The sequence below is a fragment of the Lepidothrix coronata genome, unplaced genomic scaffold (genome assembly GCF_001604755.1).
Source record: "Lepidothrix coronata isolate B3197 unplaced genomic scaffold, Lepidothrix_coronata-1.0 Scaffold288, whole genome shotgun sequence".
NCBI lineage: Eukaryota > Metazoa > Chordata > Aves > Passeriformes > Pipridae > Lepidothrix > Lepidothrix coronata.
Window position 1 is genome coordinate 651,523 of NW_016690468.1, and position 26,279 is coordinate 677,801.

Sequence of the window (26,279 nt, forward strand, 5' to 3'; positions counted from 1 at the left end):
AAGTGCTGGACTGTAGGGACTGAGTGTGTGGATGCTTTTTTCTTGTTAATTAATTGTTTTTTATCAATTCTGACCATTCTGCTTTCTCAGGAGCTGGAGCACCAGAGAGGAGCCCTTATGAACGAAATCCAAGCTGCCAAAAACTCTTGGTTTAGCAAAACCCTGAACTCAATCAAAACGGCCACAGGCACGCAAGCCTCAGCACAGCCCCAGCCGCCCCTGCCCCCCAGAGAGGGCAGCACATAGTTCTGGCCACACCGGCACAAGAGCACAAACAACACAGCTGAAACCCTGCAGGGTTCTTCCGGTGCTCCCTCCTCTTGGGGAAAGGACAAAAGGCAGGAGTGCAGGCTTGAAGTGAAATTCTTCGGTGTTTTTCATTCATTTTCTGATGTGACCCTTTTCAAAGGGGGGGGGGGAGTAATTCCTGGTTTATGTTGAATTCTTACTTCCCAAACTGCCTTGCTGAAAGCCAAGTTCTGATACCGTCATACTTTTACACTTCATTTTATATGACTAGATGTTAAATAAATACTTCAAATCTAGGTCTTTTATGCAAGATAAAAATAATTTCGAATTAGTCATGTATTAAAGGTTTTTTTCTTCTTCTGGAGGAAGAGGGAGACCGGGAAATGTGAAGCAGTGCAGCATACTCTCTCCCTGGAAAGCACAGTGTGCGGGTGTCTGGGATGCCGCAGGCCCTGGGACCATCCCTGTTTATCGCAGCGACTGTGTCCTGCAGATAAGCACTTTTTGTAAAGCTTAGGCCATAGCAGAGATGGGCTTGTGCTCTCCTGGCACAACCCTCATGAGCTTCCCTGACAATCCCTTAGTTTGGATTGGTTTTCCTTCAGAAATGCAAGTAGTGCAGTTCTTTATAGCGCTGTTGTTTGATGGCTGTTTACAGCTCAGCTGGAATTTAACATAAAGTTACCTAGTTCCCTTTTTTTTTATTATTTTGTGTTTATACTAAGAATTCCGAGGAATAATTCCTTCCACTGGGATAAAGGGAAAACTGTTCAACGCTCATTTGATGAGAAGGAGAGTGAAGACCTTGCATAGTTTTGACCTTTTATAAATCCTGTGCAATAAAGGGTAGGTTTTATGAATAAAACTAATGAAAACCTTTCCCTGGGTCTACATTCAAATTCCAAATTTGACATAGAAATGAGGTATCAAATAAAATACCCAAAAGGCTTGTGCTGCACTGAGGAATAAAACATCACAGAAGCAAGATCTGTTTGCTAGAAGTATTTGGTTAGGAAATGCTACGTTGGTATTACTTATTTTTATAAAAACAAGCATTTTCAAGTGGAATACAAACCCTAGACTTTCCTGTGGGGCAAGACTTCTCTGGTGATTCCCAAACCTGTCTGGTTGTTTTGTATCTCTTAAGGTAAGAAAGTTTAAAAGCATTTGTTTTGACTGAACATAAAGTGTTTATAGAAATACTTATTTCATGGAAAATTAAAACTATTGCTTGAACTGATGGAATATTTTTTTAATTATACCTGTCATGTCTAAAGATGGTCTTGCAGGTAAATGTCATTGCTGGACTAAAGGTTGTGTATTAATTGTTCCATTTGCAAAATTGTTCCAGGGACATAAGTTCTATTTTGTTGGGGTTTTTTTAATTCTAAGGAATGCCATACCTTGTCAGTTTTCTACAATAAAATTCAGTGATACCCATCTTGTGCTTTGTTGTCAAGCATAATTGTGAATTATTTTCAAGAGGGTAGTACAGATTTAATGTTACCAGTGCCAAAGTAAAGATTCTGAAACGCAGTCAGCTGTTTGAAGTAGAGATCAAAATATAATCAGCATCCTGACACCATTATATCTTCTAAGGGGTTAAAAAATTTAGTATTTTAAAATGTACCTGCAAGAACAGTGATTATCTGTAAATATTAATACAGTGAGAAAAAAAAAAGAGGGGAAACAGAAAGAATTTCTTTTGCAAACGTTAGCAAAGGCCTTTTTCCCTCATGGCTTTTTTGCTCATAATATTTGCATAAATGTTTCCATTCTCTTGTCTGACTAAACCCAGCATTAGTCATTCAGTTACCTGTTCTGCTTCACACATCCACAGATGTGAATCTGAATTTGTAATAAATCTGAAGTGACATTTAAGGATACCTGATGAACATCTGACTGTTACATTTGAGAGTACTGTGCCCTCCAGTGACACTGGTGGTTTGACAAGTGTCTGAATTTCTCATTTCATTTATCTTTAATCACATGTAGGAGTGGATTTAAAACCTTGATTGGAAAAATGCAGTAACAGGAATAGAAAAAATGTGTAATACTGTGATTCCCTGAGCAGATGAGTTAACAGCTCACAGCTGCTCAAAGATCTTACCCCTCCAACTCCCCCTTGTACAGTCCTGTCCCTTGTCCTTGTTACAGCACTTACTGGAGAGGATTAAAAACAGCAACAAAAAAATATGTGGGTGGATTCTCCCTCCCTCCCCCCCCCATTTGTCTTTTGCCAAGTGACTGAGTTTAAATCATCTCAAAGGGTCCAATGAGTGGAAGCAGATCATGGGAGCGGGACTTCCCCAGTTCATCAGAGAGGAACTGGGAAATAAGCTCCCCACGTTCATGGAATGAGCTTTGACACAACATCCCTTTTCTCAGTGTAGGAGCCCTCTGACTTTGGAAGTTGACTTTCTGGAACAAAAGCACATTTGCTACCTGCTAGCTGTGACGCTTTCAAACCCTGGTAGGATGGAAGCTGGCTTACATCACCAAAAGGAAGTTTCAGAAGACAATGACATAAAGGCAGTAAATCAATTCCACCTTCCAGCTGTAGATCCAAGGTAGAGTTTGTAGCAGTGGCATTAGGAAGAGTAACATTTTGCTGGAAACCGTGTCTTCTCAAAACTACCCAAAGAGTAAGGAAATAGCTTTATGGCATTATCTTGGTGAATATTCAGAAACAAGGAAAGGAGTAGGACTGCAGGATTAAACCAGGCAAGCTAAAATTCTGCCTGCTGACTGTAGATGCTGCAGGAAAGTTTAGCTTCCTGCAGGAAAAACATGCATGTGTGACAGAGCTACCTGCACACTTATTCCCCATGGATCTGTCAGAGAGAGCTGGCTCCTTGTTCAGCTTTTCAGCAGGAAACATCATCAAAGTCTCACTGAAACTCTTATTTCTGTGTGGCACTCTGACAGCTAACAGAGTTTGTAAGTCTGGAGTGATTAACTTTTTTTCCCTGAGTCAGTATTAAACTCTGTGTCCACATCAAACCTTTATTAAAAATAATTTGAATTTTATAAATATATATGTGGAACTGAATCCTATTTTTTAATGTTATTGAGAATGCACCATTCTGAAATTAACCCTTTACTTTGATTAGGGACAAACCTCCAAAAAATATTTTTACTAGAACTGGTTTATCTTGTTGGATTCTAATCTGTTCCTGAGATGCCCAGTATGGTGGGCAAAAAAAGGAAAAAAGTACTTTTTTTCACTTTAAACAGTTGTTGTTTTTCCTTTGACTGTAACACTTTACAGGCTAAATGAAGCAAGGCTGATTTAGTTACGTGGTACATCTGTGAGCTAGTCTTGTATTATCTTTGTGAACCAAACATAATATTCTAAAGTAATACAACTTATTTCACTTAGTTTACATTTCTAAATATACCTGGAGAGAATTAAAAAGAAAAAATATAGAAAATATGATGTGTGGAGTTAAGCCAAGAAACTGCAAAATCCCTGAGGTCCACGTGCATTGATGTTCAGTAAAACCAGTCTCAGGGAAGGTAGTCAGCCATGTAATCAGTCCTGCTAGCTGACAAACCCACCCTTGTCCTGCCCATTAATTAGGATTTAATTTGCTACAGCTGAGTTACATTGCTGCAGCTACGTTAAAAGTGCTTACAGAGATAAGCAATACTTTTTTTCCTTGTTAGACATTTTAAAGGACTTCTCTTGGTTGACCCTTGAGATTTCTTCTAAGATAAATGATCATCTGTGCCATTGTGTTAAAAACAACTTCAAAACAAGGGGAGAGGGAGAGTCAAGAACTGCAAGAATTCAGCCCCTTGACAAAGCATGAAGTATCCCATTGACTTCAGGGTCATGGTGCCACTCACTGACTGAATGTGGCAGTTAAGGAGTAAATAAAAATCTGCATTTAGTGGCACTAAAATCTCAAAAGCCACACTGGAAGCTACATGCCACACTTTCTCACAGGATCAAGGTGGGTCTGTTCCCTTCCTTCTGTTAAGTAGCTGCAGTGAAATCCATGAAACTACTTGTATGTGTAGGAGAACTATACCTCTGATTTTGATTTACTGTTAGACTCGGGGATAACTGGCAACTTCTGCATCATCTAAGGCCAAACACCTTTGGCTTTGAAACCAGAAGCACTCTTACTTCACAGTGCTGGTGTTCTTCCAGCTGCTGGAGAGAAAACCACAGCGAGTGTCACTGATTGCTTGTGAAGAGAGGGCAGAGAGGTTCCCCTCAAGGCTGAGGGGCTGCTGTGGCTGACAGGGACCCTGCTGAAGGGGCTGCTGTGCGCACAGCTGGCTGTCCTAGACATGCAAACAGAAAGGGTAACCCCAAATTATATTTCTGTCTGTTGTGCTAATATCCTACCGGGAGCTGTCCCATTAACACTAAGGGGAGACACGATGAAGCACTCAAGCTTGGACCTCTCAAGTTTTAGGGTAGATGCACGTCACAGCAGCCTTTAGAACTGGGCTAATCCACAGATGGCTTTTGGGAAATGCAAGGAATTTGCAACTGGATAAATAATGCTCAGCATTGATCAAGATCCTGTCTTTCCCAAGTCAGAAGTCTACACAAATTACTTCAAGATTGTGACTTAACACGTACAGGTTAATTCTCCGGGAATACAGTCTCTCCGTTTCTCCTGGATTCCAACTGCTTTGCTACTGAATGTATTTCATGCTATTTTTACCTGAAAAAGAAAAAAGATATGGGTAGAGAATTAGGACATTACTTCCTCTTATTTTCTTATTCAGTGGGACTTGCTTTTATTTAACCTGTAAAGGAATAGATATGTATCTTTGGAGAACTATATCTTATATATAGAATTATATATAAGAAACTGAACGGCAAGGGGATAAATACATTGAAAGGATTTGGTATCATAAATTTCATTTATGATTTGATACCACCAGAATCCTGGGCTGTACTAATTTCCCTACAGTTTCTCTTATTTTTGTATTTTATATAATACATGGATGGTACTACCAATGCAAACAAGAGCAGATGTTTCCAGATTTTTCTCCAGGTGTCAATTCCCTCTTTCCAGTAATCCCTGGATTTGCATTGCTGCTGATACCACCCCCAAAAGCTGTGCCAGGAACTGTCTGGAGCTTTGGGAACTGTTGTTTTCCAGGGAAGAAGATTCCTTGCCTTCTCTGAACTGGGAAAAGATGGTACATGAGTACAGAAAAGGGTCTACCCAAGCATGATCCAGCTCCCTCCGTGTCTGCCATTTAGGTGGATTCACTCCAGCCCATTGAAAACAGAGCAGCTTCAAAGCTCTGACTCCATTACAATGAAGTTTTCCAGGTTTGGAATTGCCTTTGTGATCTGTATGTGTGCCAAGTTCACAAATCTTTCTAAAGAGTTAGCAAAAAAAGAGCATCACAGAGAGATCAGACTTTTAACTGAGAACAATTCAGTACTGCCAGTACTTGAGTAAATCATCCATGTATTATATAAAGTATGACATGGAAATATAAGTGTAATGCTTGTTATTAAAAGTGCAATTCAATGTACATGGTCACAAAAAATGTTTACTTTTTTTAATTGTTACTGAATTGTTTGGATCAGTACCTTGTTATCATTGTGTTAACAATGCCTTGTAAAATAAATGGAAATGGACAACAACATGGGAATAAGGTGCTTATTTTCCTGAGCCATTTGCTTAAGAAACAGCTTCAATCTCTTGGCAGGAGTAAGCAGCTGCTGTGTCAGGTTTTGTGATGCAGCTGGTTCTGTTCAAGCAGCTCTCTTGCACCAGTGACTCAGCAGATGAGCTGTCCAAAACGTGTGTGCTACTCAGCTAATTCCAACCCAACCCTTAGGGAACCTGTTCACAAGGAGCTGTGCCAGAGAGCTAACAGGTCACCCTGGTCCTCTGCTCCAAATGCCAGTCTGGTTTCCAGCACAGAGAATGCTTTTCCTAAAGGCTGGGGATACTTACCAACAGTTGATATTGGTAAGGACTTCCCACTTCCCTGGAGTACAAGTGAGCCATGAGGCAGCATGCCTGCAGGAAGAAACACAGGGAGCAGAAGGAAACAGCAAGACACTGGAAACGAACTCCAAAGAGAGGCACAGCTGAGCAAGAACAGGACCGAGCAGAATGTACCACAGTCAGAAGTATCCAAGCGATTTATAAAACCATTTTTCCACATGAGCAACTGCTCTGGGATTTCTTTCCTATTACCTGAGATGAACAGCCGTTGTTCCCAGATAGCTGGAAAAGCACACAGCACTTCAGGGGAAGATAAGAAGGCAAAGAGGGAGAAAAGCTGAAGATTAAATTTACCAGGTGTAACATTTTGTATTGATTTACCTCCACATCACTATCCAAAGTGTTTGTCAGGAGAGGATGCAGCATCCAGATGCTGCTGCAGCTTTGTGCACAGGAGACCTGTGTGGAGCTTGTTTTTACATGACAAGAGTGGTTAACTCTTCCATGTGGAAGCTGCCACTCAAAGGGAAGTGCCACGGGTGCTGAAATGCTCCTGATTTAAGGAAACAAACACTGTTGTTTTGTTTGTTTTTTTTTAAATCTCCCGGGGAAAAAAGCAAATTGCAGGCTCAAATGCATTTATGGAGTAATGAAAGCATTTTCCTCCTAGAAATTAATGTACAAATTTACCAAATAAGAGCACTTCCTAATATAAGACCATAGCTGAAAGTGGAGAGACTCAAAGGAAAAAATATAAGGGAAAAAAACACAGAAGGTTTTTTCCTGTCTCAGTGGCTGTTCAGCAGAAAGATCGTAAGGAAGCAATTTCTGAATAAGCAGAAATTGCTTATTCAGAAATTGAGAAATCATGCCATGGAAGTAAATTCCAGTTGACCATATTATATTTTCTGGATAAAATCAATTATCCTGTCTCCAAATGCTGTTCCTGAAGATGGTCAGGCTTAAGCTCATTCCTGTGAAAATAAAACATAATCACAGTTAATTTTGCAGATCTTTTCCAACTGCAGATTCTGAAGCACTGCAGCAGAGGGTTATAATAAACACCTCAGTACAACATCTGTTAAAACTGCTGTGGGGAATGCAGACTTGAATATCAATCCTTGGCTTCAGGGTTTTTGTGAATTCATCATCAAATTTCTCCATACCTCTGCAAAGTAAATATCCTCACAGATTAATTAATTCCTAGATATTCACTTTAGAAGAGAAAAAAACCCCAAACCTAAGCCCATAAATCGGCAAATGAGCTGGAATTCCCCAGCTTGGTAAAACAGGTGTTCTAACTGGTACCTTTTTTTACAGAAATTGACTTTTTAAACACTGAAGGGCTGTGTCCTGCCTTGGTTTCCGCTGTTTATAAAGGACATCTGGAAGCAAATGCTCCCTCCTCCACATTCCTACTGAGAGAAGGATTGATGCTGCCTTGTCTATTTTTGTTTTTGTGGGAAATCTTAATGCCCAGCAGGAACCTGGGGATATAGAAACTTTTTTGTTGGTGCTCAAAGTGCTGATTTAGTAAGAATTGTGAGAACCATCTTTTTATTTCAATGAGGAAAATACTTAAAGAGAATTTTGGTAGCATTACACCGGTGTATTTTTACACACATATAGCCACATTTTGTGAATAAAAGCTACATTTCCTTCCAGATGGTTTGATAAGTAAATCTTCTCTTACTCCCAAAGTCACTCCCTGAGAACACATTGTGACATTACAGGTTAGGAAAAACTTCCCAGCAGTAACTTAGACTCTAGAAAGGTTTCTAGGTTTTGCTCTAGAAAGCTCACTGTGCATTAGTTGTGGGGGTTTCCCTGAGGCAGTGCGTGTTTGGGGAGCTGTGCCATCTACCCAACTGCTGTTAGTTTGAACTGGGTTTTTTTACTGATGAAAGATTAGAACTTGAAAGCTTAAACCGTGTTGGAGTTACCTTGGAGGTCTTTTCCAACCTTAATAATCTTTTCCGTGAAAATGAGGAGCCAACAGAGAAAGGGGCACTCGGTTTGCGAGCCTTGTTCCTTTTAAAGGCTGGGAACGCAAATTTCTTCCCTTTTCATCATTATTAACTCCACTGCATCAACCTGATATTCTTTACCTGAAGAAGGAAAACAGTATGTTGTTTTGCAAAACTATTTGAGGCCTTCGCAGCCATGAGCTCTGTGGCGTCTACCATAAAACCAGTGGGAGAAATCTGATGACCAAAAGAAAACGTGCTCCCTGCCCGCAGCAGGGAGCTCCTCAGCCTCCGGCCCCTCACAAAGTTATAGCAAAGTCCTCTTACAAAACAAGGTGTGCTCTCACACATGAGATACGAGTGACTGGAGCAAGACAGGTGACAGTTACAGTGAAACTGCGTGAAATCACGACAAAAGGTTTGAAAATCGAAACAAGGCTTCTTGTAACCAAGTCATCAGACATAGATATTCATGCAAACCACTATATAAGCGTTACTCTTGTTGCCATTTGTTTTTTGAAGAGACCAGAGATAGCAGCAAGGTCAACCTAGACCATGCCGTTACGTCGCCTTCAAAGGATAAACGGTTTCCTTCCTAGACCCTTGCAAATTCAGCAAATTCAGGGCGGCACCGGCCGCCCCTCAGAGCCTCGGGGCGGGGAAAGCTCCTGGTCCCGCCCGCCCCTCAGGGCCCGGGGGCGGGAAGGCTCCATGTCCTGCTCCACGTCCCGCCCCATGTCCCTCCTACCCCTCAGCGCCCGGGGACGGGAAGGCTCCATATCCCACCCCCCCCCATGTCCCGCTCCATGTCCCTCGTAACTCTCAGCGCCCGGGGGCGGGAAGGCTCCATGTCCCGCCTCCTGAGGGGCGGAGCGGGCGGTGTCTCGTCACTTCCCGCGGCCGGAAGGTTCCAGAGGTTCCAGCGGGAGCCGCCATGGCCGCGGCGCGGGAGGAGGTGAGGCGGCTTCCGGCGGCTCCGGCCTCGCCGCCCCGGGCGCTGCGGTCCGTGCCCTGGCGGGAGCGGGGTGAGAGCGGCAGCCCCCGCGGTCGCCAAGGGCTGCGGGGGTCTCCCCCTGCGGCGGGGCGTGTCGGGGGAGCCGTGCCATCCGCCCGGCTCCTGTCGGTTCGGGTCGTTTCTTAAATGATGAAGGGTTAGACATTGAAAGCTTAAAACTTGTTGGAGTTGATGATCTTGGAGGGTTTTTCCCAGCCTTAATAGCCATGTGCTCTAGGGTGGCCCTGCCTGAGCAGGGAGGCTGGGCAAGGTGACACATTGTGGTTCCTTCCGACCGGACCCGTTCTGCCATTCTGTGAATTAAGATTTGATAGTTCTATATATATGGTTTTATATGGTTATATATCCACAGTACATATATATGTATATCTCACAGGGGGTGAGGAAGGGATGGCTCTGGGTTTAACGAAACTAATGACCTGATAAACGTGAAGCTTCTGGAAAACGGGAAACTGTCGCAAAGAGCTCAGCGGTGAGCCCTGAGCACAAAGAACTGTGTCTAATATATATGTGACCTTTTGGTTTTGAACCAGCTGCAGAAAGATCTGGAGGAGGTTAAAGAACTGCTCACGAAGGCCACGAGGAAGCGGGTGCATGATGTCCTGCTGGCAGAGAAACACAAGCTGGAGATAGAAATCAAGAATCAGCCCCTGCCCAAGCCCAAAGATGTGGTAGAGGAAGAAAAGTCGTCACTGGGAGGGTACACAGTGAAAATAAACAATTATGGTAGGATTATTTTTCTAGCATCTCTCTGAAGAGAAGGCAGGGTGGTGTTACTGTGAGTTAGAGTTGCCACTTATCATTATAGCAAAACCTTTTAAAGTTTTTATTTCATACTGGGACCCCACTTTAAAGGTACCACGTGCTTACCCTGCCATGCCAACCCCAGTGTGTGTGATGGTCCTGGTGCGATGCATTAAGGATCCCTGGTGTACCAGCTGGTACTTTTTCCATTACCTAGTGCTTAGCAGAAGTGAAGGAGTGAGGTTTGGCTTCTCTGCTTGCCATGTAGGTGAGAGGAAAGGGAATTGCTCAAGATGCAGGGAGTAGGGGAAAAAGTGGGTCAAGGAAACTGCAGCAGGAGCAGACAGCTGCCTCCAAGTCCCCCTGCACAGATGGGGTTGCTCTCCTTTCACCTCAGCTGATGCATGTTTTTTCTCAGAATTTGCAGGAATTAGGGAACAGGGCTACATGTAAAGACCTCCTTTTGCTCTCGAGTTATTTCTGAATAATTCATGTTTTCCCCTATCCCTCTGAGGATTGTTTCAGTAAGGCAGAGTTCGTAGTCATTCTAGGGGAGTTTGTGGAGTGAGTTGGAATGGAATGTATGAAGCTTATGGAGGAAAAGTAGAAGTTAATCTCTGTTTTTTCACTTGCAGGTTGGGATCAGTCAGATAAGTTTGTGAAGATTTACATCTCTTTAAATGGAGTCCAGAAGCTTCCAGCTGAGAATGTGCAGGTGAATTTCACAGAGAGGTGAGTTCATCTGGTTGTACCACAACAAGAACGCTGTTTGAAATGCAGGAGTGTTGGATAAACCCTTACTCCCCACTCCCTTTTTCTTTTTTAAAACTTGAGCTGTATTAGCTCTTAGTAGCACTCAGGACATACTCTTAAGTACAGCTCTCCTTAGAGGGTATCAGGATGTTTTCATTTTGCAAGTGCTTGTTGCACCTCACCACGCTTGACAGGACGTCTAGTGTCAGCCCTGGTTTTTTTGATGCTGATAGAACTTAAATAGACATTAAAGAAATCTGCCTTTCCAAGGTTGTAGGAGTTTAGTAGAAAGGACCCTGAAGATCTTGATTTGTTGTGAAGTCAGGATTTGTCCTTTTAATTTCTTAGTGTTAAAATTCAACTGAACATTTGAGAGCCCTGGGAAGAAACTAATCCAAGCCTGTTGACCTGCTTTCCCAAGAAATAGATCTGCTAAAGGGTTTTCAGACATTGCAATGATTGGAATATTTGTGCCTTTCCTCCCTCCACTTTCTGGTTCCAGGTCATTTGATCTACTGGTGAAGAACCTGAATGGAAAGAACTATACCATGACCTTCAACAACCTCCTGAAGCCCATCTCTGTGGAAGGCAGCTCTAGAAAGGTCTGTTTGAGACACCTTGTCTGTTAAGAGATAATTTAGGTCCCTCACAAAGTATCATGTTCATTGCCTGATTATTTCAGGAGACTCAGTCCTAACCTTCAGTCTCTCCCTTCTACTGTAAAGTCTCTGCACTGTGAATGTGATTCTTATTAATCTGTGATTGTCATAACTGTGGAATTAGTCTCTGGAATCCTATTTCAAAAGATTGTGTCTGGATATACTATGCTTTTTTTTTTTTTTAAATAGCTCTCCAACAGGATTTCAGAAATAATTAAGCAGAAAATTCCACCAAGCATCCATTTGTATCTTTTAAATACCTCTGAGAAATTTTCTGCAGTTTTAAGGTCTAAGAGATTTGTCTGCAGAATAAAATCTTGGGAAGCCTAAAGAGGCTTAATTCCCAAAGCAAAGTCTGAGACGTGCTCTGCCTTGGTAAGGGTGTATTGTTCCAGAACTGAACACTGGTGGTGTGGTTTAACCCCCGCTGGGGTTAATTTTCCAAGGGAAAAATTCACTCTATCCCAACTGAAACCAGAACATTAATAACATTTTACTGCTGCTGACTGCAGCTGGTGATATCCACGCTCTACTACTTGTAGCAACTTTCCAGGTTTAGGGAGGTGTCGCACACCCTGTGTGTGTTCTCTGCTTCACGTGGTGAAGACGCACACCCTGTGTGTGTTCTCTGCTGCACGATGGGAAGAAATGATGGTTCAATTTGAAATTGCCCTAAAACTAGGATAGAGTGAAATTGAAACAGCTGAAATAAATGAAGGTGATGCTCTGGTGATTTTTTAATATGGGCTGAAAGTGAGCAGTGGTCACCTACTTGCGAAGCAGCAGCACTCTTGTCTGCTGTGGCAAGTGGGAGTTCTTTGCGAAATTTAGGTCAGGGTTGCAATTAAACAGGCTTTGTTTGTAACTTGCAAACATGCTGCAAAATTAAGCAATACCCTAAAAATAGTTTCTTATCCTTGGAGAGAGAAATTGGAAGAGCATCTACCTGAACTTGGTGTGCTTGGAAAAGTCCAGTAGGAAGTCTAGACCCTCTACAAGGCAGCCCTGGGTACCTGAGCATCCCGAGAATCACTGAACGGTGTTTATGCAGCACTTAATGTTCTTCTGGATTGGTACTGTAGTTCTGTACTAGAATTCTAATTACCACACCATTTAAATTGTTCACAGTGAGGTTAATACTTCGTGCCTTAAAGCTGAGCACATGCTATAGTTTTTGTAGGCTACAAAAAACCTTTCAGGAATTTGTGCATGTGGAAGAGGTCTATGTTATAAGCTAATCTTATTCATTGTAACCAGGATCCCTTCATGTAGCATTCTAAACTCATGCCTTGGTGTTCACCATACAGATAAAAACAGACACGGTCCTTGTGATGTGTAAGAAGAAGCGGGAGGAAAAATGGGATTGTCTCACTCAAGTGGAAAAAGAAAGCAAAGAGAAAGAGTAAGTGTCCTTTCAACCCTCCATCTTGTTTTCCATTTCTTGTTCTCCATGTTCCCTTAGGACTGCTGGAAGAGGTCTGTACTGTACTGACTACAGCCAGAGTCTGAATCACTGGGCTGGGGGACAGGCCCCTAAGATGTTTGAGGTTTTTTGGGGATTTTTTTTGGTGCTTGTAGGACTGGCAGCAGAGGAGATACACTTTCAGTAGCTGTTTGGCACTCTTCTACTGTTTTATTGCTCATGATGAAGGCTGCATCATGGGAAATACAAGAGAAAGACCTGCGGTGAGATTTGTAAAGGGAATCAACCAATTAAGGATTCATTTGCACTTTGATGGCTGCATTCATTGCAGAAGCTGCTCTAGTGAGGTGACTTTTTCAGGTAGGTATATTGTATAGAAATACACAGATATATTCCCTGCAGCTCTGCTGGTCTAAATAATTATTGTCGCCTCTGTGTGAAGTGCCTGCACTAAAGTCCTAGCCTGCTTTTGGCCAAACAGGTCTTTATTTACTTAGATGATTTTCCAAAGTCCCAAGCCAACTTGAATCACTCGAAGTGCTTTGGAGCAACAGGCAGCTTAGACATATATAGGCATATGACAGCAGGAAATACCTGGGGACAAGAAACTTTCATATATATATATATGTATATATATAAATGTATATCATATAATGATTTTATATACAAACACACCTCCCAGCTTCTGAGCGCTGGGGTCTGCACAGCTGGTGCTTAGCCCAGGGTGTGGGGAACTTGCTCCCTCTGCTGCACTGTTGTGCTCTGCCGTTTTTTGCAGCTAGACTGCACAAGGAGCTACCTAGAGGATTTTGGAAAACGGGATAGAGGCAGTTTTGCCAGAGAGGGCATTATGTATAGTTGGGTGGTAGTGGCAGTGTCCTGCCTAGGTAGTGACTGTGCAGGTGGCACAATTTCTCAGCTGAGAAAACTGCTTTGAAATGCAAGGTGTTAAAAAGGAGCCAGTGAACCTCTGGAGGCTGGCTGAAAAATGGGAAGCAGAAGAAAAAAGCCTTTTGGGTTGTGAATGTGGTCACTTCAAAGAGCTCAGTGTGGTCGTTTCTCTGGTTTTATTCGCCTGTCACGTAACACTGTTATTGGCACTTTCTGTGTCTGTTCTATTTCACTTCTGCTTCTTAAAATTAATGTAGGGCAGTGCCTCCAGGTCATGTTTGGTGCAAAATGCTTCCCATCAAAATGCTCTCCCGCCCCACAGGACATCTCTGGGTACACCAATCAACTTGGCTCTTGGTTTAAGGATGCTCCTTAAGATTCTCCCTGCTTGGAATCTGAGTGAGATCGCCATGATCTAAAGACTTAACCAAAGCAAAATCCTCACTTTTACCAGGATATTTCAAACAAATGTTAGCATTTAATTTTTTGCCCAGAGTTGCTGGATATACCTGACCTCCTCACGTGTGTGTCTTGCAGGAAGGCTGCCTACGACACGGCAGATCCCAGTGAAGGGCTCATGAACATTTTAAAAAAGATGTACGCGGAAGGAGACGATGAGATGAAGCGCACCATCAACAAGGCCTGGGTGGAAAGCAGAGAAAAGCAGTACAAAGGGGACATACCAATGGATATCTGAAAGTACTCTGAGAGCCGCCTTAATACCGATCTTCCATGTGAGACACGCTGTGCTGCAAAGATCATCGTTTATACGACCTTCTTCCAAGCAAAGACAGTCATTTTCCATTTCAGGTTGGAGAAAATATTTAAATAAAATAGCTTATAAAGCATTTCCTTCAGTCAAGTGGTTCACGGTTTCCTGAGGAGTGGAGCATAGGTATATCCTTACCTCTCCTTGAAAAAGCATCTCAGATGAGTGGGGAGTGCTGTGAGACCAAGAAGAGAATATAAAAGTAAAGGAATCCTAAAGTAGGGTGTGTCAAGGCCTCTGTTGCCAGTACACATGGCAGCTGTACCCATGTGGTTGTTGGGACTAATGTCATGCTCACTACACAGGGTGTGGCTTTTTGATTAGATGTGGGAAAGTGAAGAACTGAAGAAAGCAGAACCACTGTGCTGTGCACTTGATACTTAAGCAGAAACAATGTGGTGTTAATCCTGTGGTATTAAAATTTAATAATTACTCTCAGAAATTAATTACTGGCTGTTTAACCTCTTAGGAATTTTGGAAATGTAAGCAGCTCTTTAGTGCCAACTCTGAGCTCCCTGGGGTGTCTTTGAGGTGGCATCAATCACAGGAGAGCAGTAAGCTGTTGATGCTGGACAGGGAACTTGCCCTGGCTCTAGCAGTGTGTGAAGAAAAGAGGGATCAGCTCCACTTTGCCTATCACCTCTCAAGAGTTCTAAGGAAACAGAGTAAGAAGTGTATTCAGATAGCTTATACTCCAAAATGTGACTCAGCTGGGGGTCATGGGTTGCTGTCACTTTGCTGCTAGTGGTATCTGGCCTCTTTACTGCCACCTCTCAGCCCCACTGCTGGGGAGGGGGACAGAGCAGCCACTGCCCCTTTATTGCATTGCTTTGAAGAAGAGTACAGGGCAAACATGAGCTTAGCAGCAGGCTTGTTACTGTGTTTTTCCTGCTTCCTTCTCATGAGTCTCCCAAGGGCAGATTTGTTGTTACCTTAGGACTTAAGGGAGCCACTACTCTCTTGTTAGGGTCTGGACTAGGACTTACTTGCTACCTTGTTTTTGAAGCATTGGACTAAGCGCTGCACTACAGACAGGAGAGAAATGGTAGCACGTTGTAGTTTCTAACAGGTCCTTTAGCCACTTTGTCTCATTGTCAATATAAATATATATTGCATAGCAAGAGTATCTAGAGGCCATGTTTTATCCCCAGTCTGTGCTCACCCTTGTTTGTGGCAGAATACCACTGCCCTGTTGTGCAGTTTCATTTATGCTTTTACCCAAATTACTGTGAACTTACCATATGGTGGCAAAAAAAAAACCAACTTAAATGAGCCTCGTGCTGTATGTCTTTATTTCTAACACTGCCCATACCACAAACCTCAGCTTAGTTCTGCAACCGTCGGGTAGGGAACTTCCTCAGAATCAAACTGCCTCTCACACAGACTGATTTAGTGCAGTTGTGCTGCTTGTCAGCTGATACCAACTGCACTCCAGTGAGGTTAATGAATCAGCACAACTTCTCGTCCTTCTCTTATTTATTTGACGTTGATGCTGGACTCTCAGGCAGGACAGTCTCGCTTTAATTGCTCACATGCACAAATGAGCCTGCTTTGTGTTTTCTGCCTGAACGCACATCCCCTGGTGATCACCACATGGCCCTCTGCACCCCGGACACCTGAGCATGGTCAGCAAAGTGGCGGAAAACGATTCTGCTGAGCCTCCAGCGCCGCCTCACGCCCCGGGGGCGGGATGTCAGGACACACCTGTTGTGGATCCTCGAAGGGCAGCTGTCCCGGGGCAGGGCTGCGATCTCCTTGTCAGCCACTTCCTAAAGCAGAAGGCCACAGCACTGAGTTAACCTGTGTAGGTACCACCACAAGCTTCTCTACCACCTCACAAGTGAACTTTGCTGTCTTCCTCACTCAGCCCTTTCGTTCTGGGCATCCCAACAGTGAATGTAAACTGATCCACATGGAGACCCCAAAGTTAGCCTTATTATACAGACAGAACAATCTCAAGCCACTAATTATAGTCAAATCAGCTTGTCTCTGTCCAAGTGCCAGGGTGGGCTAGCCCTTTAATAGACCCAAAATTTAACCTTATTACAGACTGAACAACCTCAAGCCAGGAATTATACTTAGTCAAAAATCCACTTGGCTTTCTCCTTGTTGCAGGGTGGGCTAATCCTTTAAGATAAGCTGAATTAAATAAGTGTTTTTTATTAACTACCTGCCCAGGTAACGTGCTTTGATGTCAGTAAAAGGGGTCACATACAGTGTACTTTGGAAGGTGTTACAGGGCTTTCTTTTGGTTTTTTTTCTCCAGTGTTTCTTGGTTTTGTCCTGTAAGAACATCCAACAGCAGCCAGACTTACCAAGAGAATGGTACAATCAATATATAAAAGCAAATTCATACATTTTCTCTCTCAGGATGTTTTAAGTGTAAAAGGATCTTGCCATAACTAGGTATAGCCAGATCCAATACATACAGGAATAATCTGATACTTGCAAATGTTTTTAGTGCTTAGTAAGGCACTCTGCTGAGAGCATAGCAGTGAATATGTGCATTTTTATGAACAGATCCAACAGCCAGATCTGATGCAGCCTTCACATGCCTGTAGCTCAGGCAAGAAGTAAAATTAAGCATTTCTAATTGATCAAATTGCTGGTTTTGGCTGGATGAGGCTTCCAGGTCTTTAAATAAGCAAAAAAAAATAATCTAAAGTTTATTTAGGAAGCTATAGAAGTAACCATGTAACATCACATATTCTCAGAACCCCACAACCCAGCACACACATCCTCCAGTCAGGCAAATAGTGTTGTTGTACACAGCCCCAAAAGGCTGAGGTAACTGCAATATGACATTCTGTGTTTGTGAGCTGGGCAAACACAAGCACTTGTGACCTGGCACAGCCATCTGGGTCTATAAAGTGACCTGGAGCACATCACAGCAGTGAGAGCCATGCATGGGCTTGTGCCCTGGCTGGGCACAGCTGTGGGGTGGCTGCTGGTACCTGCAGCTCCTTGGGAAGGATGGTGTTCTTCCGGATGGCGTTGATCCGCAGCCTCTCGTCGGCATACTCATAGGCCAGCCTCCTCCTCTTGACATCCCGCAGCATCCTCCAGTCCACGTAGTAGGTCCGCACCTGCCCTGGGCAGGGTGAGGGGAGAACCTAGTTCAAGAAATGAAGTTTGTCACACCTGCCTGCTGCATGTAGTTTGCCCAAGTTACATAAGAATTGTTATTTCCATGAATCATGGAATGCTGTGAGTTGGAAGGGACCCACAAGGATTATTGGGTCCAATCTCAGCCCTGCACAGACACCCCAACAATCCCCCCCATCCCTGAGAGTGTTGTCCAAACGCTCCTGGAGCTCTGGCAGCCTTGGGGCCGTGACCACTGCCCTGGGGAGCCTGGTCAGTGCCCAACCACCCTCTGGGGGAAGAATCTTTTCCTGAGATCCAACCGAACCGTCCCTGGCACAGCTCCAGCCCTTCCCTGGGTCCTGTCACCGGTCACAGGGAGCAGAGATCGGTGCTGCCCTTCGTGAGGAAGCTGCACACTGCCATGAGGTATAAGAAGGGTAACGTGTGACCCAGCTTGGCTGTCGAAGGCGCCGAGGAGTTCACGGTACGGGAGGCACAGCGAGCCCCAACTTACACCGAACCCACGTTATACCCGACCCGCGCAGTCCGGGCCGCCGCGGGGCTGGGGCCGAGCCCGCAGCCATCTAACAACACCCGCAGCCCCCTTGCCCGCTGCCCAGCGCCCCGGCCGGGCACATGGCCCCGAAGAAGAGCGGGGAGAGAGGGAGGGAGGGAGGGAGGGATGGATGGATGGAATCGCTCTGACCTGCCGAGCCGCCCTCAGCACCCAGCCTAGCGCGGCCATCTTGTCGCCGCGCCGCGCGTGCGCGCAGGCATGGCGGGTGCGGCCCTTCTGGGCGCTCCCCCCTCCCCGCCCTCCCTTCCCGCAGCTCCCGCTTCCCTGCCGCCCCATTCCCGCAGCTCCCGCCTCCCTGCCCTCCATTCCCGCAGTTCCTGATGGTTCTGCGGCTGGAAGCGTAATGAGAGCCCCAACTGGTCAGAGGGCTGTGCTGTGTGCCCCAGAGCTGCTGACAGGGCTCGCTGGCACCACTCGTCATTAGAGGAAGCTGGCTCTGCCACAGAAACGTCAGGGTCCGGCCGCGGGTGGAGCAAAGGGATCCCGGGTGTGGGGAAAGGCTGTAAAAGTGACAGGGAAAGCTGTCCCAGCAGGAAAATGTGATGCAGAGGCATCGCCCCGCCGTTGTGGGGTCCCTGTGTGGAACACCACGTGTCCTGCCTGCCTGTCCCTGCTGTGGGACAGGTTATCTGCCAACAGCTTTCCTAAAGGCTGGGTGAGTTTTGTTTCTTGGGAGGTTTTTTGCTTGGTTATCGCCTAGAAATATTCCTAAATTTCTATCTGTCATTTGTGGGGTTTTTGTTTATGTTTTGTTTTTTTTTTCAACTCATGAATTTTGAATCATAGAATCATGGAATATCCCGAGTTGGAAAGGACTCACAAGGACCTGGCCTTGAACAGGACACCCCAACACTCCCACTGTGTCCCTGAGAGCGATGTCCAAACACTTAATAAACTCTGTCAGACTTGATGCCGTGACCACTTCCCTGGGGAGGCTGTTCAGTGCCCAGCCACCCTCTGGGGGAAGAACCCTTTCCTAATACCCAAACCTTTGGATAAGTTACAGCACCTTACAGAAAAAATTGAATAATCATAACCCCAAACAGTGAATAAAATGGAAAATTCTGCTTCTATTGTTCTTATTTAGTGAGAGAAACTGTCCTGTTTGCTGACTGGGACTTACGCAGCATTTTAAATAAGTCCTGATTTCAGGGAGAACATGCATTAAGGTTTTGCTATTGAATTAATAGTTTTGATTGAATTTTCCATTTGTATCAGCTGTATCCAAAAAGTCATTCAAGAAGCTAGATTCTCTCGGTTTGTCAAGCTGCTTGTTGTCTGCGTGCCCGGTGTTTAACTGAGATGCCTGGTATATTACTCTGATGCAGAAGTATGGAATAATCTGGAAGAAGTGGCCAGGTTGGCGGGCTGATTCAAATTTTATTATCCACGTCAACAGCTTCCCCAGGAACTTATTCACCTGGGCTGATGGTGATGAGTGGAAAGAAATAATTTTTAGTGCTAATAAAGTGGCTAATTCTCCGCAGCCTGTTCTGCCAACCCAGGTGTTAACTATCCTGAAGGTGTTTGTCCTTCAGAGGTGCCCAGCCGAAGCCACTAGTACATGTTTACAGAGCACTAAGCTAGCAAAGGGATAGCTATTTTCAATTCTCATTGCTTTACTTGGGTCTCATGAGCCACAGAGAGGTGAAATGCTGCTCACTGGCCTCATTTCCCAACTCCCTGTGCTCCATTCATATCCTGAGGAGTCAAAAGGCTGCTTTAAACTAGTGTGAGAGTCTGTCTATGGAGGGGAAACTGCAGCAGGAGAAAGAGCTCCGCCTGCCCAGCCTGTGGGCTGCAACCCTCTGTGAGCATCCAGTTCAAACCTTGGACTGTTTATGACCCTGGTTCTGGGGTGTTCATGCGTGGCTGGCTTGAAAGCAGGTTTCTGATGTTTGCAGGGAGAGAATTTCAAGCTTTGGTCCCTGATGTAATAGCAAGTCTGTTACCAGCTTTCCAGCTGGTAAAAGTGATCAGTGGAATATCATCCCAACAAATAAAGCAGGGAGTGTGATCAAAGGGTATTTGGATATTACAGCACTCATTCTTTTTTACAATATTTCGTTTCACTTCCCCTTTCATGTTTGTTCGATGGTCCAGATTTGGGAGGAACTGGTGAGTGTGGGAAGAACTGTTTCTTCAGCTAGGGCTGAATCTCTCCCTTGCTCACCAGCATCACCTGTGTGATTGGCACTTCCCCAGCTGAGATTGGCAAGGGCTAGTGATGTGCATTGATATTCCTTGGGCTGCTGCCTTCAGCTCCCTCAGCACAGCTTCTGGTTGTAGCAAAGCAAAGGAACTGCTCAAAATCTGGGAGTTTGTTAGCTAAAAACTGGGCTCAGTAACGTATGTGGTTAAAATAATCGTGTGGGTACCTTAATGGTACCTACAACATGTATATTGCTTTCTTTTAAGTTCTCAGGGGAGTTTTTTTTAAGTATTGCGCTGGCTAAGTACAGTGTTGTGTTTAACTACTGCTGAGTTTAAAAAGTGTTTTCTTTTTACTTTCTGATTTACTCCACCTGAATTTCTCATCATACTACAAATGTGCTTGTCAGTATGGGAGTCTCAGTAACATTCCTGGGATGTTTTCAGCCAGATTTACCAGGCTGGAGAGGCTTTCTGGCTTTTGACTAGTAGCAGAGCATAAAACAAATAGGAAATGGTTTTTCCTGTTGGTATGCAAGACTGATACTGAGTAGGGGAATTGCTCCCAAATCCAGCGTGCTCCTTAGGCAGTTTGTAGGAGGGAAACACCCCTAGGCTTCTATTGGTTCCTTTCATCTGGTCCCTGGGAACTTAAATTCATGGAGGAACTGCTGCTGGTTTGCAGCTGGAGTGGGAACAGGAGAGGAAAGTGACTTTTCAGCTTACCTTTCAAGTGGTGGCTGCATCAGAAGGGCTCTGAACCAGACAGCTGAAAGTACTTGAAAGATAAGAGAAAAGTATTATTTCCTTTGAGATTCCTGTTGTTTGTTCTGAGTGAAAAACTTGGCCAGTTTCTGTATGACTTCTCATAGCAGATGCCCTCTAAGGCTTTGAAAGCCTTACATAAACATCAATAATCCTGTATTACGGGCATGTATTATTACTACAAAACATACAGTAGTATTTAATGTCACTGCATTTTGAAGGGCTTAAGCTTTCCCAGGTTGTCTCCTCCAACCATATGAAACCACACATCTGCTAATGTAAATGGGAGTTTTGCCTTGGGATCTAATGGAGCTAAGGTTGAATTGTTTTAGAATGCTTGTTCCTAGTAATTTTGATTTTGGGCTCTGAGTTCTGTGTGACACTATTTCGTTTAAAAGCCCTTCCATTTGTCATGAGACTGTACTGCAATTTGACCACACTTACCTCTTATAATTGCAACAGACACTATTTGGTTATTGCTTGATATTTTCTTATCCAAAAGCTCTTCTGTGCCTTCTTGTGCACCTTTTCTCAGACAGTGCTGAAAGCCAGTAGAAGTTCAGACAAGGGGGAATGGCTTTAAGCTGAAAGAGGATAGATTTAGATTATATATTAGGGATAAATTCTTCCCTGTGAGAGTGGTGAGGCCCTGGCACAGGTTGCCCAGAGAAGCTGTGGCTGCCCCTGGATCCCTGCAAGTGTCCAAGGCCAGGTTGGACGGGGCTTGGAGCAACCTGGGCTAGTGGAAGGTGTCCCTGCCCGGGGCAGGGGGTGAAACGAGATGAGCTTTAAGGTCCCTGCCAATCCAAACAATTCTAGGATTCTATGAGTCTTAAGTTCTTTACCACATAAAATGAAATTCACCACTATTTTCACAATAAAAGTACCTTATTGATTATACTACTTATAGTAAAAATGTCTATCACTGACTAAATAAAATTGATCCAATACAGGAGTTACAAAATTTTTGAGCCGTGCAGGCAACAGAACAAAGATTTGCTTCAGGAAAGACTGAGTTAAACTGGAAGTTACTGATGTAACAGAAGGGAGCTGAGTCATTTGTAACAAAATGCATATTTATACTAATGAGGAAATATGCAAATAGTGTTAAACCTCTCTGCACATGAATATGTAGGATTTCGAAAGCAATCTCTCAATCATGTATGAACAGTCAATACATCTTGCTTATCAGATGTCGAAGAAGAACTGGCATGAAAGAAGAGGTAAATATAAGGATGAATCTAGAACCACAGTACCTCCCTGGCTGATTATAATTCTGTTTTTCTATTAACCATTTCAAATAATCCCAAACTTCTGTAGTGATAGATAAGGCTCATACAGTCTGGAAGTAAAAAAAGGTAGACAAAAGAAACAACCCTGCTAAATAAATGGTGTGGTGTTTTTTTGTTGGCAGTCATTGATAGCCTTCATTGCAATCATTAATTTAATTAAGTTTCCATAATACTGAAAACAGAATGCTGGCCGGCTTATTACAGCAGCTCCATGGAATGGCTTCTGTGACCAATCCCAGAAAAAAAATCTGATGCAGAGCTTTCTAAAGCAGCTGAGGTTTGGACAGCAGAGTAGTTTCACCACAGCAAATAAAGGCAAAGAATCCATTTGGTTAAACTAAATTATACTTATGGAGAGTCTGTAAAATTAGTAGTTTGTCTCAGCTGAATGCCTCACTGAGAAAAGCGTGTATCCTGTGACTACAATCCCCCTTTCTGTTCTCAGTCCAATTTCCATGTTACCTAGACACACAGAAGACCTATCCCCCAAACCTTCAGGCACTGAGCTGTAGGATGGAAGACATGCAGACCTGGATTATTGGAATCTTTCACACAAATACTGCAGGTTGTCTCCACTTTTGATCATCCTGTGCTTTCCTCTGCAAAGGCTGGAAAGATATGAGCAAGGCTTCTTCCATCCCTTCCCTTAGGATGATATTCTGTGCCTGCTAGATCTGACTGTTAGGCACTCTTTCCTAAATTATTCCTTTCCCTAGTCTGCTATTATTGCCAGTTATATGTATGACATGGTATTCTCTACAAAGAGTCAGTTAAACCCACTCCTTTTAACAGCAGGGAAAAATCTCTTTACTGCATGATGAGGAAGCCAAAAGAAGCTGTTCTCTTTTATTATGCTTGACAGAAATGCTTATGTTTAGAGGTTTTTCCTCCTGAGTGATCTCTAAGCCCAGGAAAATCTGAGATCAATTTGTAGTTTCCATGAAGCCCTAATTAGTCATGACATCATGGTGCAACCCAGAATGTCATTAATCACTTGGTGCTGAGTAAAGGGATTTTGTGCATGTGTCTGTCTGTTTGGGAACTTCATCTAGAATTTATAAGGTTGGAAAAGCCCTCTAAGCTCAAGTCCAGTCATTAGCTCAGCACTGTCAAGCCCATCACTAAACCATGTCCAAGAGCCACATCTACACGTCTTTTAAATCCATCCCGGGATGGTGATTGCACCGCTGCCATGGGCAGCCTGTGCCAGTGCCTGACTACCTTTTCAGTAAAGAAATTTTTCCTAATATTATGTTAGGCTATAAGATAAGGAATTGTAGACTGAATCTTGAAATCCATACCCTATTTTGGTTGGTGTCAGTGATGATTTTGCTTGAAGAGATGCACTAGGGTGGCCTGCAAAACACATGTAGTCAGGTGTAATATGTATTTTCAATGGTAGTGGGGCTTTGTTTTGTTTTTAGAAACCAAAGCATAGTGTTTCTGAGCAGGAAGGACACCTTCCTATAGCTGTGCTGCCAATGGGAGGTAGGAATCTAATGGTAGGGATATTTCCCGAGGTTTTGCAGATATTTAGGAGAGATAAGGATGTTTATTACTGAAAACAGTTAATTTTCATCATCACTCAGGATTGCATGACTCTCAGAAATGTGATTATAAATTATTATTATATATTATATATATATCAAAGCAGCACTATTATCTGAGTTCAGATGTGCTGTTACTGTGGATGCATATTGGCCAAATGCTTTCTGGTTATCACATTACATAATTTAGCACTTAAATAATATTTTTCTTCCACTCGTGCAATGAATAATATGACTGCTTAGTAAGTCACATATGGTGGCATTTTGCATTTGGATCCTGTGGTATGAAGTTCTAACTTTTTAACCAAGTGAATATCATCCCCTGTACAGATTGACATCTACCATTAATGCCAACACTTAGTGTGTAACATTGAATAAACCAACTGATGAGTTTAGGTTTCTAACTTTATATTTTATCCTTCCACCCCTGCTTGTTCAGCTTCTTCCTTCCTGTTATTCTTTTCTATGAGGTGTTCATTTAGTCCAAAATTCTTGCTTGGTTGACAGCACAAAACTTTTACAGAAAACAGTTTTGTTTCTGTCAAAGATTAGACCCGAAGACTTTAAACACTTGAAGTTCAATTTTGACTTCTAAATGTCAATGAAGTTTAACAGTAATATTTTGTGTATTTTTAAGTCTTAGTTTTGAGCCTTACTCAGCCTGAAAACAAGCTCTGCCTATATATTTATGGAGGGTAGGAAAGAACTATTCTTTCTGAAATAAAAACACAGGAAAACAAATAGGTTTGCAGCACATCTTACTCCCTGTGTTAACAGATGTGCTCTAGTAGCTTTTAAATGAACCTTTCCCAATGCTAAGATGATAAATCAGATAAATGAGTCAAAGAAAAATAAACTTGAAATCCCTCAACTGAATCTAGTGTTCAGGCACACAAAATGCCAGCGCATTGGTGTCAAATGGAGGGAATTTTTTAATTCTCCCAAATCCAAATAACAGTGTGGGCCATGTGCTATGTTAGAAGAGTAATGTAAAGTGGGCAAAACTACCTCCCAAACTTCCTGTACCAAAAGATCAGTGCCAGCTCTCTGAATTCTTCATGTGCACAGCATCAGCACAGTTATCAGGCTTTGAGGTGAACACTATGCAAGGTGCTGGAGACTGAAGGTTGCAAACTTAGAGCTCCTAGTTGGAGGGTCTGGAAGCTCTTTAACTCATCCAGTGTGACTCTTTCCCAGGTACTTGCCAACCTAGTTCTGAATCAGGGCAAACCAGATAATTTGTCATTTAGAAAATCACAAAAACCAGCTTTAGGATCGCACTTCTTATATTTATTTATTTTTTGATCCCGAAAGCAGCTGTGCTGCTTGAAGGGTGGGCACTTCCCCTGAAAATGTGCCAGATGGATTTCCAGAGCCGGCTTGCCTTCCCAGTGGGGTTATTGCTGTGCTGTGCTCTTCAGACATCTGCTGGTCAGCATCCCGCATCTCACAACTGCTCCAGTGATGCTCAGAGAATACCCTTCAGCCACTCCTGTAAGATTGACCTGCCCACGTCCTCCCAGATTAAGGTGGAAGCAGATCCCTTACAGCATGATGAAGACAGCAGTGGGGTGCAGCTGGATCCTGGAGAGGCTGAGGAAAATGAAGAGCAGAATATAATTTTTAGGCACAACATCTATGTGCACACACCCAAAGGGAACTGTAAAACTTTGACCCACATTAAGGATCTGTTGGAAAGGACGGAGAAGCTTGAGAAGGAAGTGGCAGAGCTGAGGGAAGTTTGCAGCCCTCAGAAGTGCTGTGGGGGAAGCCAAGATAAGTAAAAATTCTGGTATCCATTCTTACTTCCCAGGCACAGCCTATTCACTGCCAAGATCTGGGGACTTGAATCATTTGTCAATGATATGGAGGGTTCTCCATGAGCAAAATACTTGAGTCCTTCACTTGGGATGGTGCCCTGGCTTCTGTGATGTGAGAAGAAATCTGAAGTTCCCAAAATGTGGTACTACAATGACATTTCTGGAACCAGCACAGGGGAAATCTCACCAGCTGTCCTTCAGAAGTGGGAGGGAACACGTTCCTGAATTTCACGTAGGTGGGAGGTTTCAATAGAGGATTTTCTGGTGAACAGGAGGGTTAAAGATGAGGGAGGCACTTCTTGTTGCTGTCTTTTTCTTTCTCAATTTTGCCTCCAGAATTCAGCCATTGTGAGCCTAGATACCGAGTCTACTCTGCTTTTTCAATCAGGTGACGAAGCTTATGGAAAAAAAGACCAAAGGCCTCGAGGTGAGTACATTCTACCGAGTTCTGCTTTTCTGGGATCGGTTTGGGAAAATCGTGTGAAATTCTAAAAAGCTTCTCTCCGTGTTTTCTAGTTGTTTTTTTCAGCCTTGGTCTAAGTTTCGTGTAGAAAAGGGCATTTTATTATTAGAACAGGCAAACTAGACTTTCTCGGGAGAGATGGAAGAAAAGGCTGCTGATTCCAGCTCTGCT

The 26,279-nt window shown here is 43.5% G+C and overlaps 3 protein-coding genes across 14 annotated transcripts in view; 2 read left to right on the top strand and 1 right to left on the bottom strand.

Moving 5' to 3' along the window:
- The window catches only part of RABGAP1L (RAB GTPase activating protein 1 like), a 227,419-nt gene extending 221,544 nt beyond the window's left edge, over positions 1–5,875 (top strand). For all 12 annotated transcript variants that reach the window (XM_017836913.1, XM_017836919.1, XM_017836914.1 and 9 more), the window contains one exon: positions 91–5,875. In XM_017836913.1, the coding sequence (XP_017692402.1) occupies positions 91–246 (156 nt within the window). In that variant the 3' untranslated portion in view covers positions 247–5,875. The remainder of the gene's footprint in view (positions 1–90) is intronic.
- Positions 5,876–8,976: 3,101 nt separating this feature from the next.
- Positions 8,977–14,485, top strand: CACYBP (calcyclin binding protein). Its single transcript, XM_017836928.1, has 6 exons — positions 8,977–9,107; positions 9,701–9,893; positions 10,547–10,643; positions 11,167–11,266; positions 12,631–12,725; positions 14,175–14,485. Exons 1-6 carry the CDS (start codon positions 9,087–9,089, stop codon positions 14,332–14,334), a joined length of 666 nt encoding a protein of 221 aa, XP_017692417.1. The 5' UTR covers positions 8,977–9,086; the 3' UTR covers positions 14,335–14,485.
- A 1,190-nt stretch (positions 14,486–15,675) lies between these two features.
- MRPS14 (mitochondrial ribosomal protein S14) lies at positions 15,676–18,329 on the bottom strand. Its single transcript, XM_017836927.1, has 3 exons — positions 18,200–18,329; positions 17,361–17,519; positions 15,676–16,175 (listed from the first exon to the last, which is right to left on the bottom strand). The coding sequence occupies exons 1-3, from the start codon at positions 18,236–18,238 to the stop codon at positions 15,993–15,995; spliced, it is 381 nt and encodes a 126-aa protein (XP_017692416.1). The 5' UTR covers positions 18,239–18,329; the 3' UTR covers positions 15,676–15,992.
- Between the last annotated feature and the right edge of the window lie 7,950 nt (positions 18,330–26,279).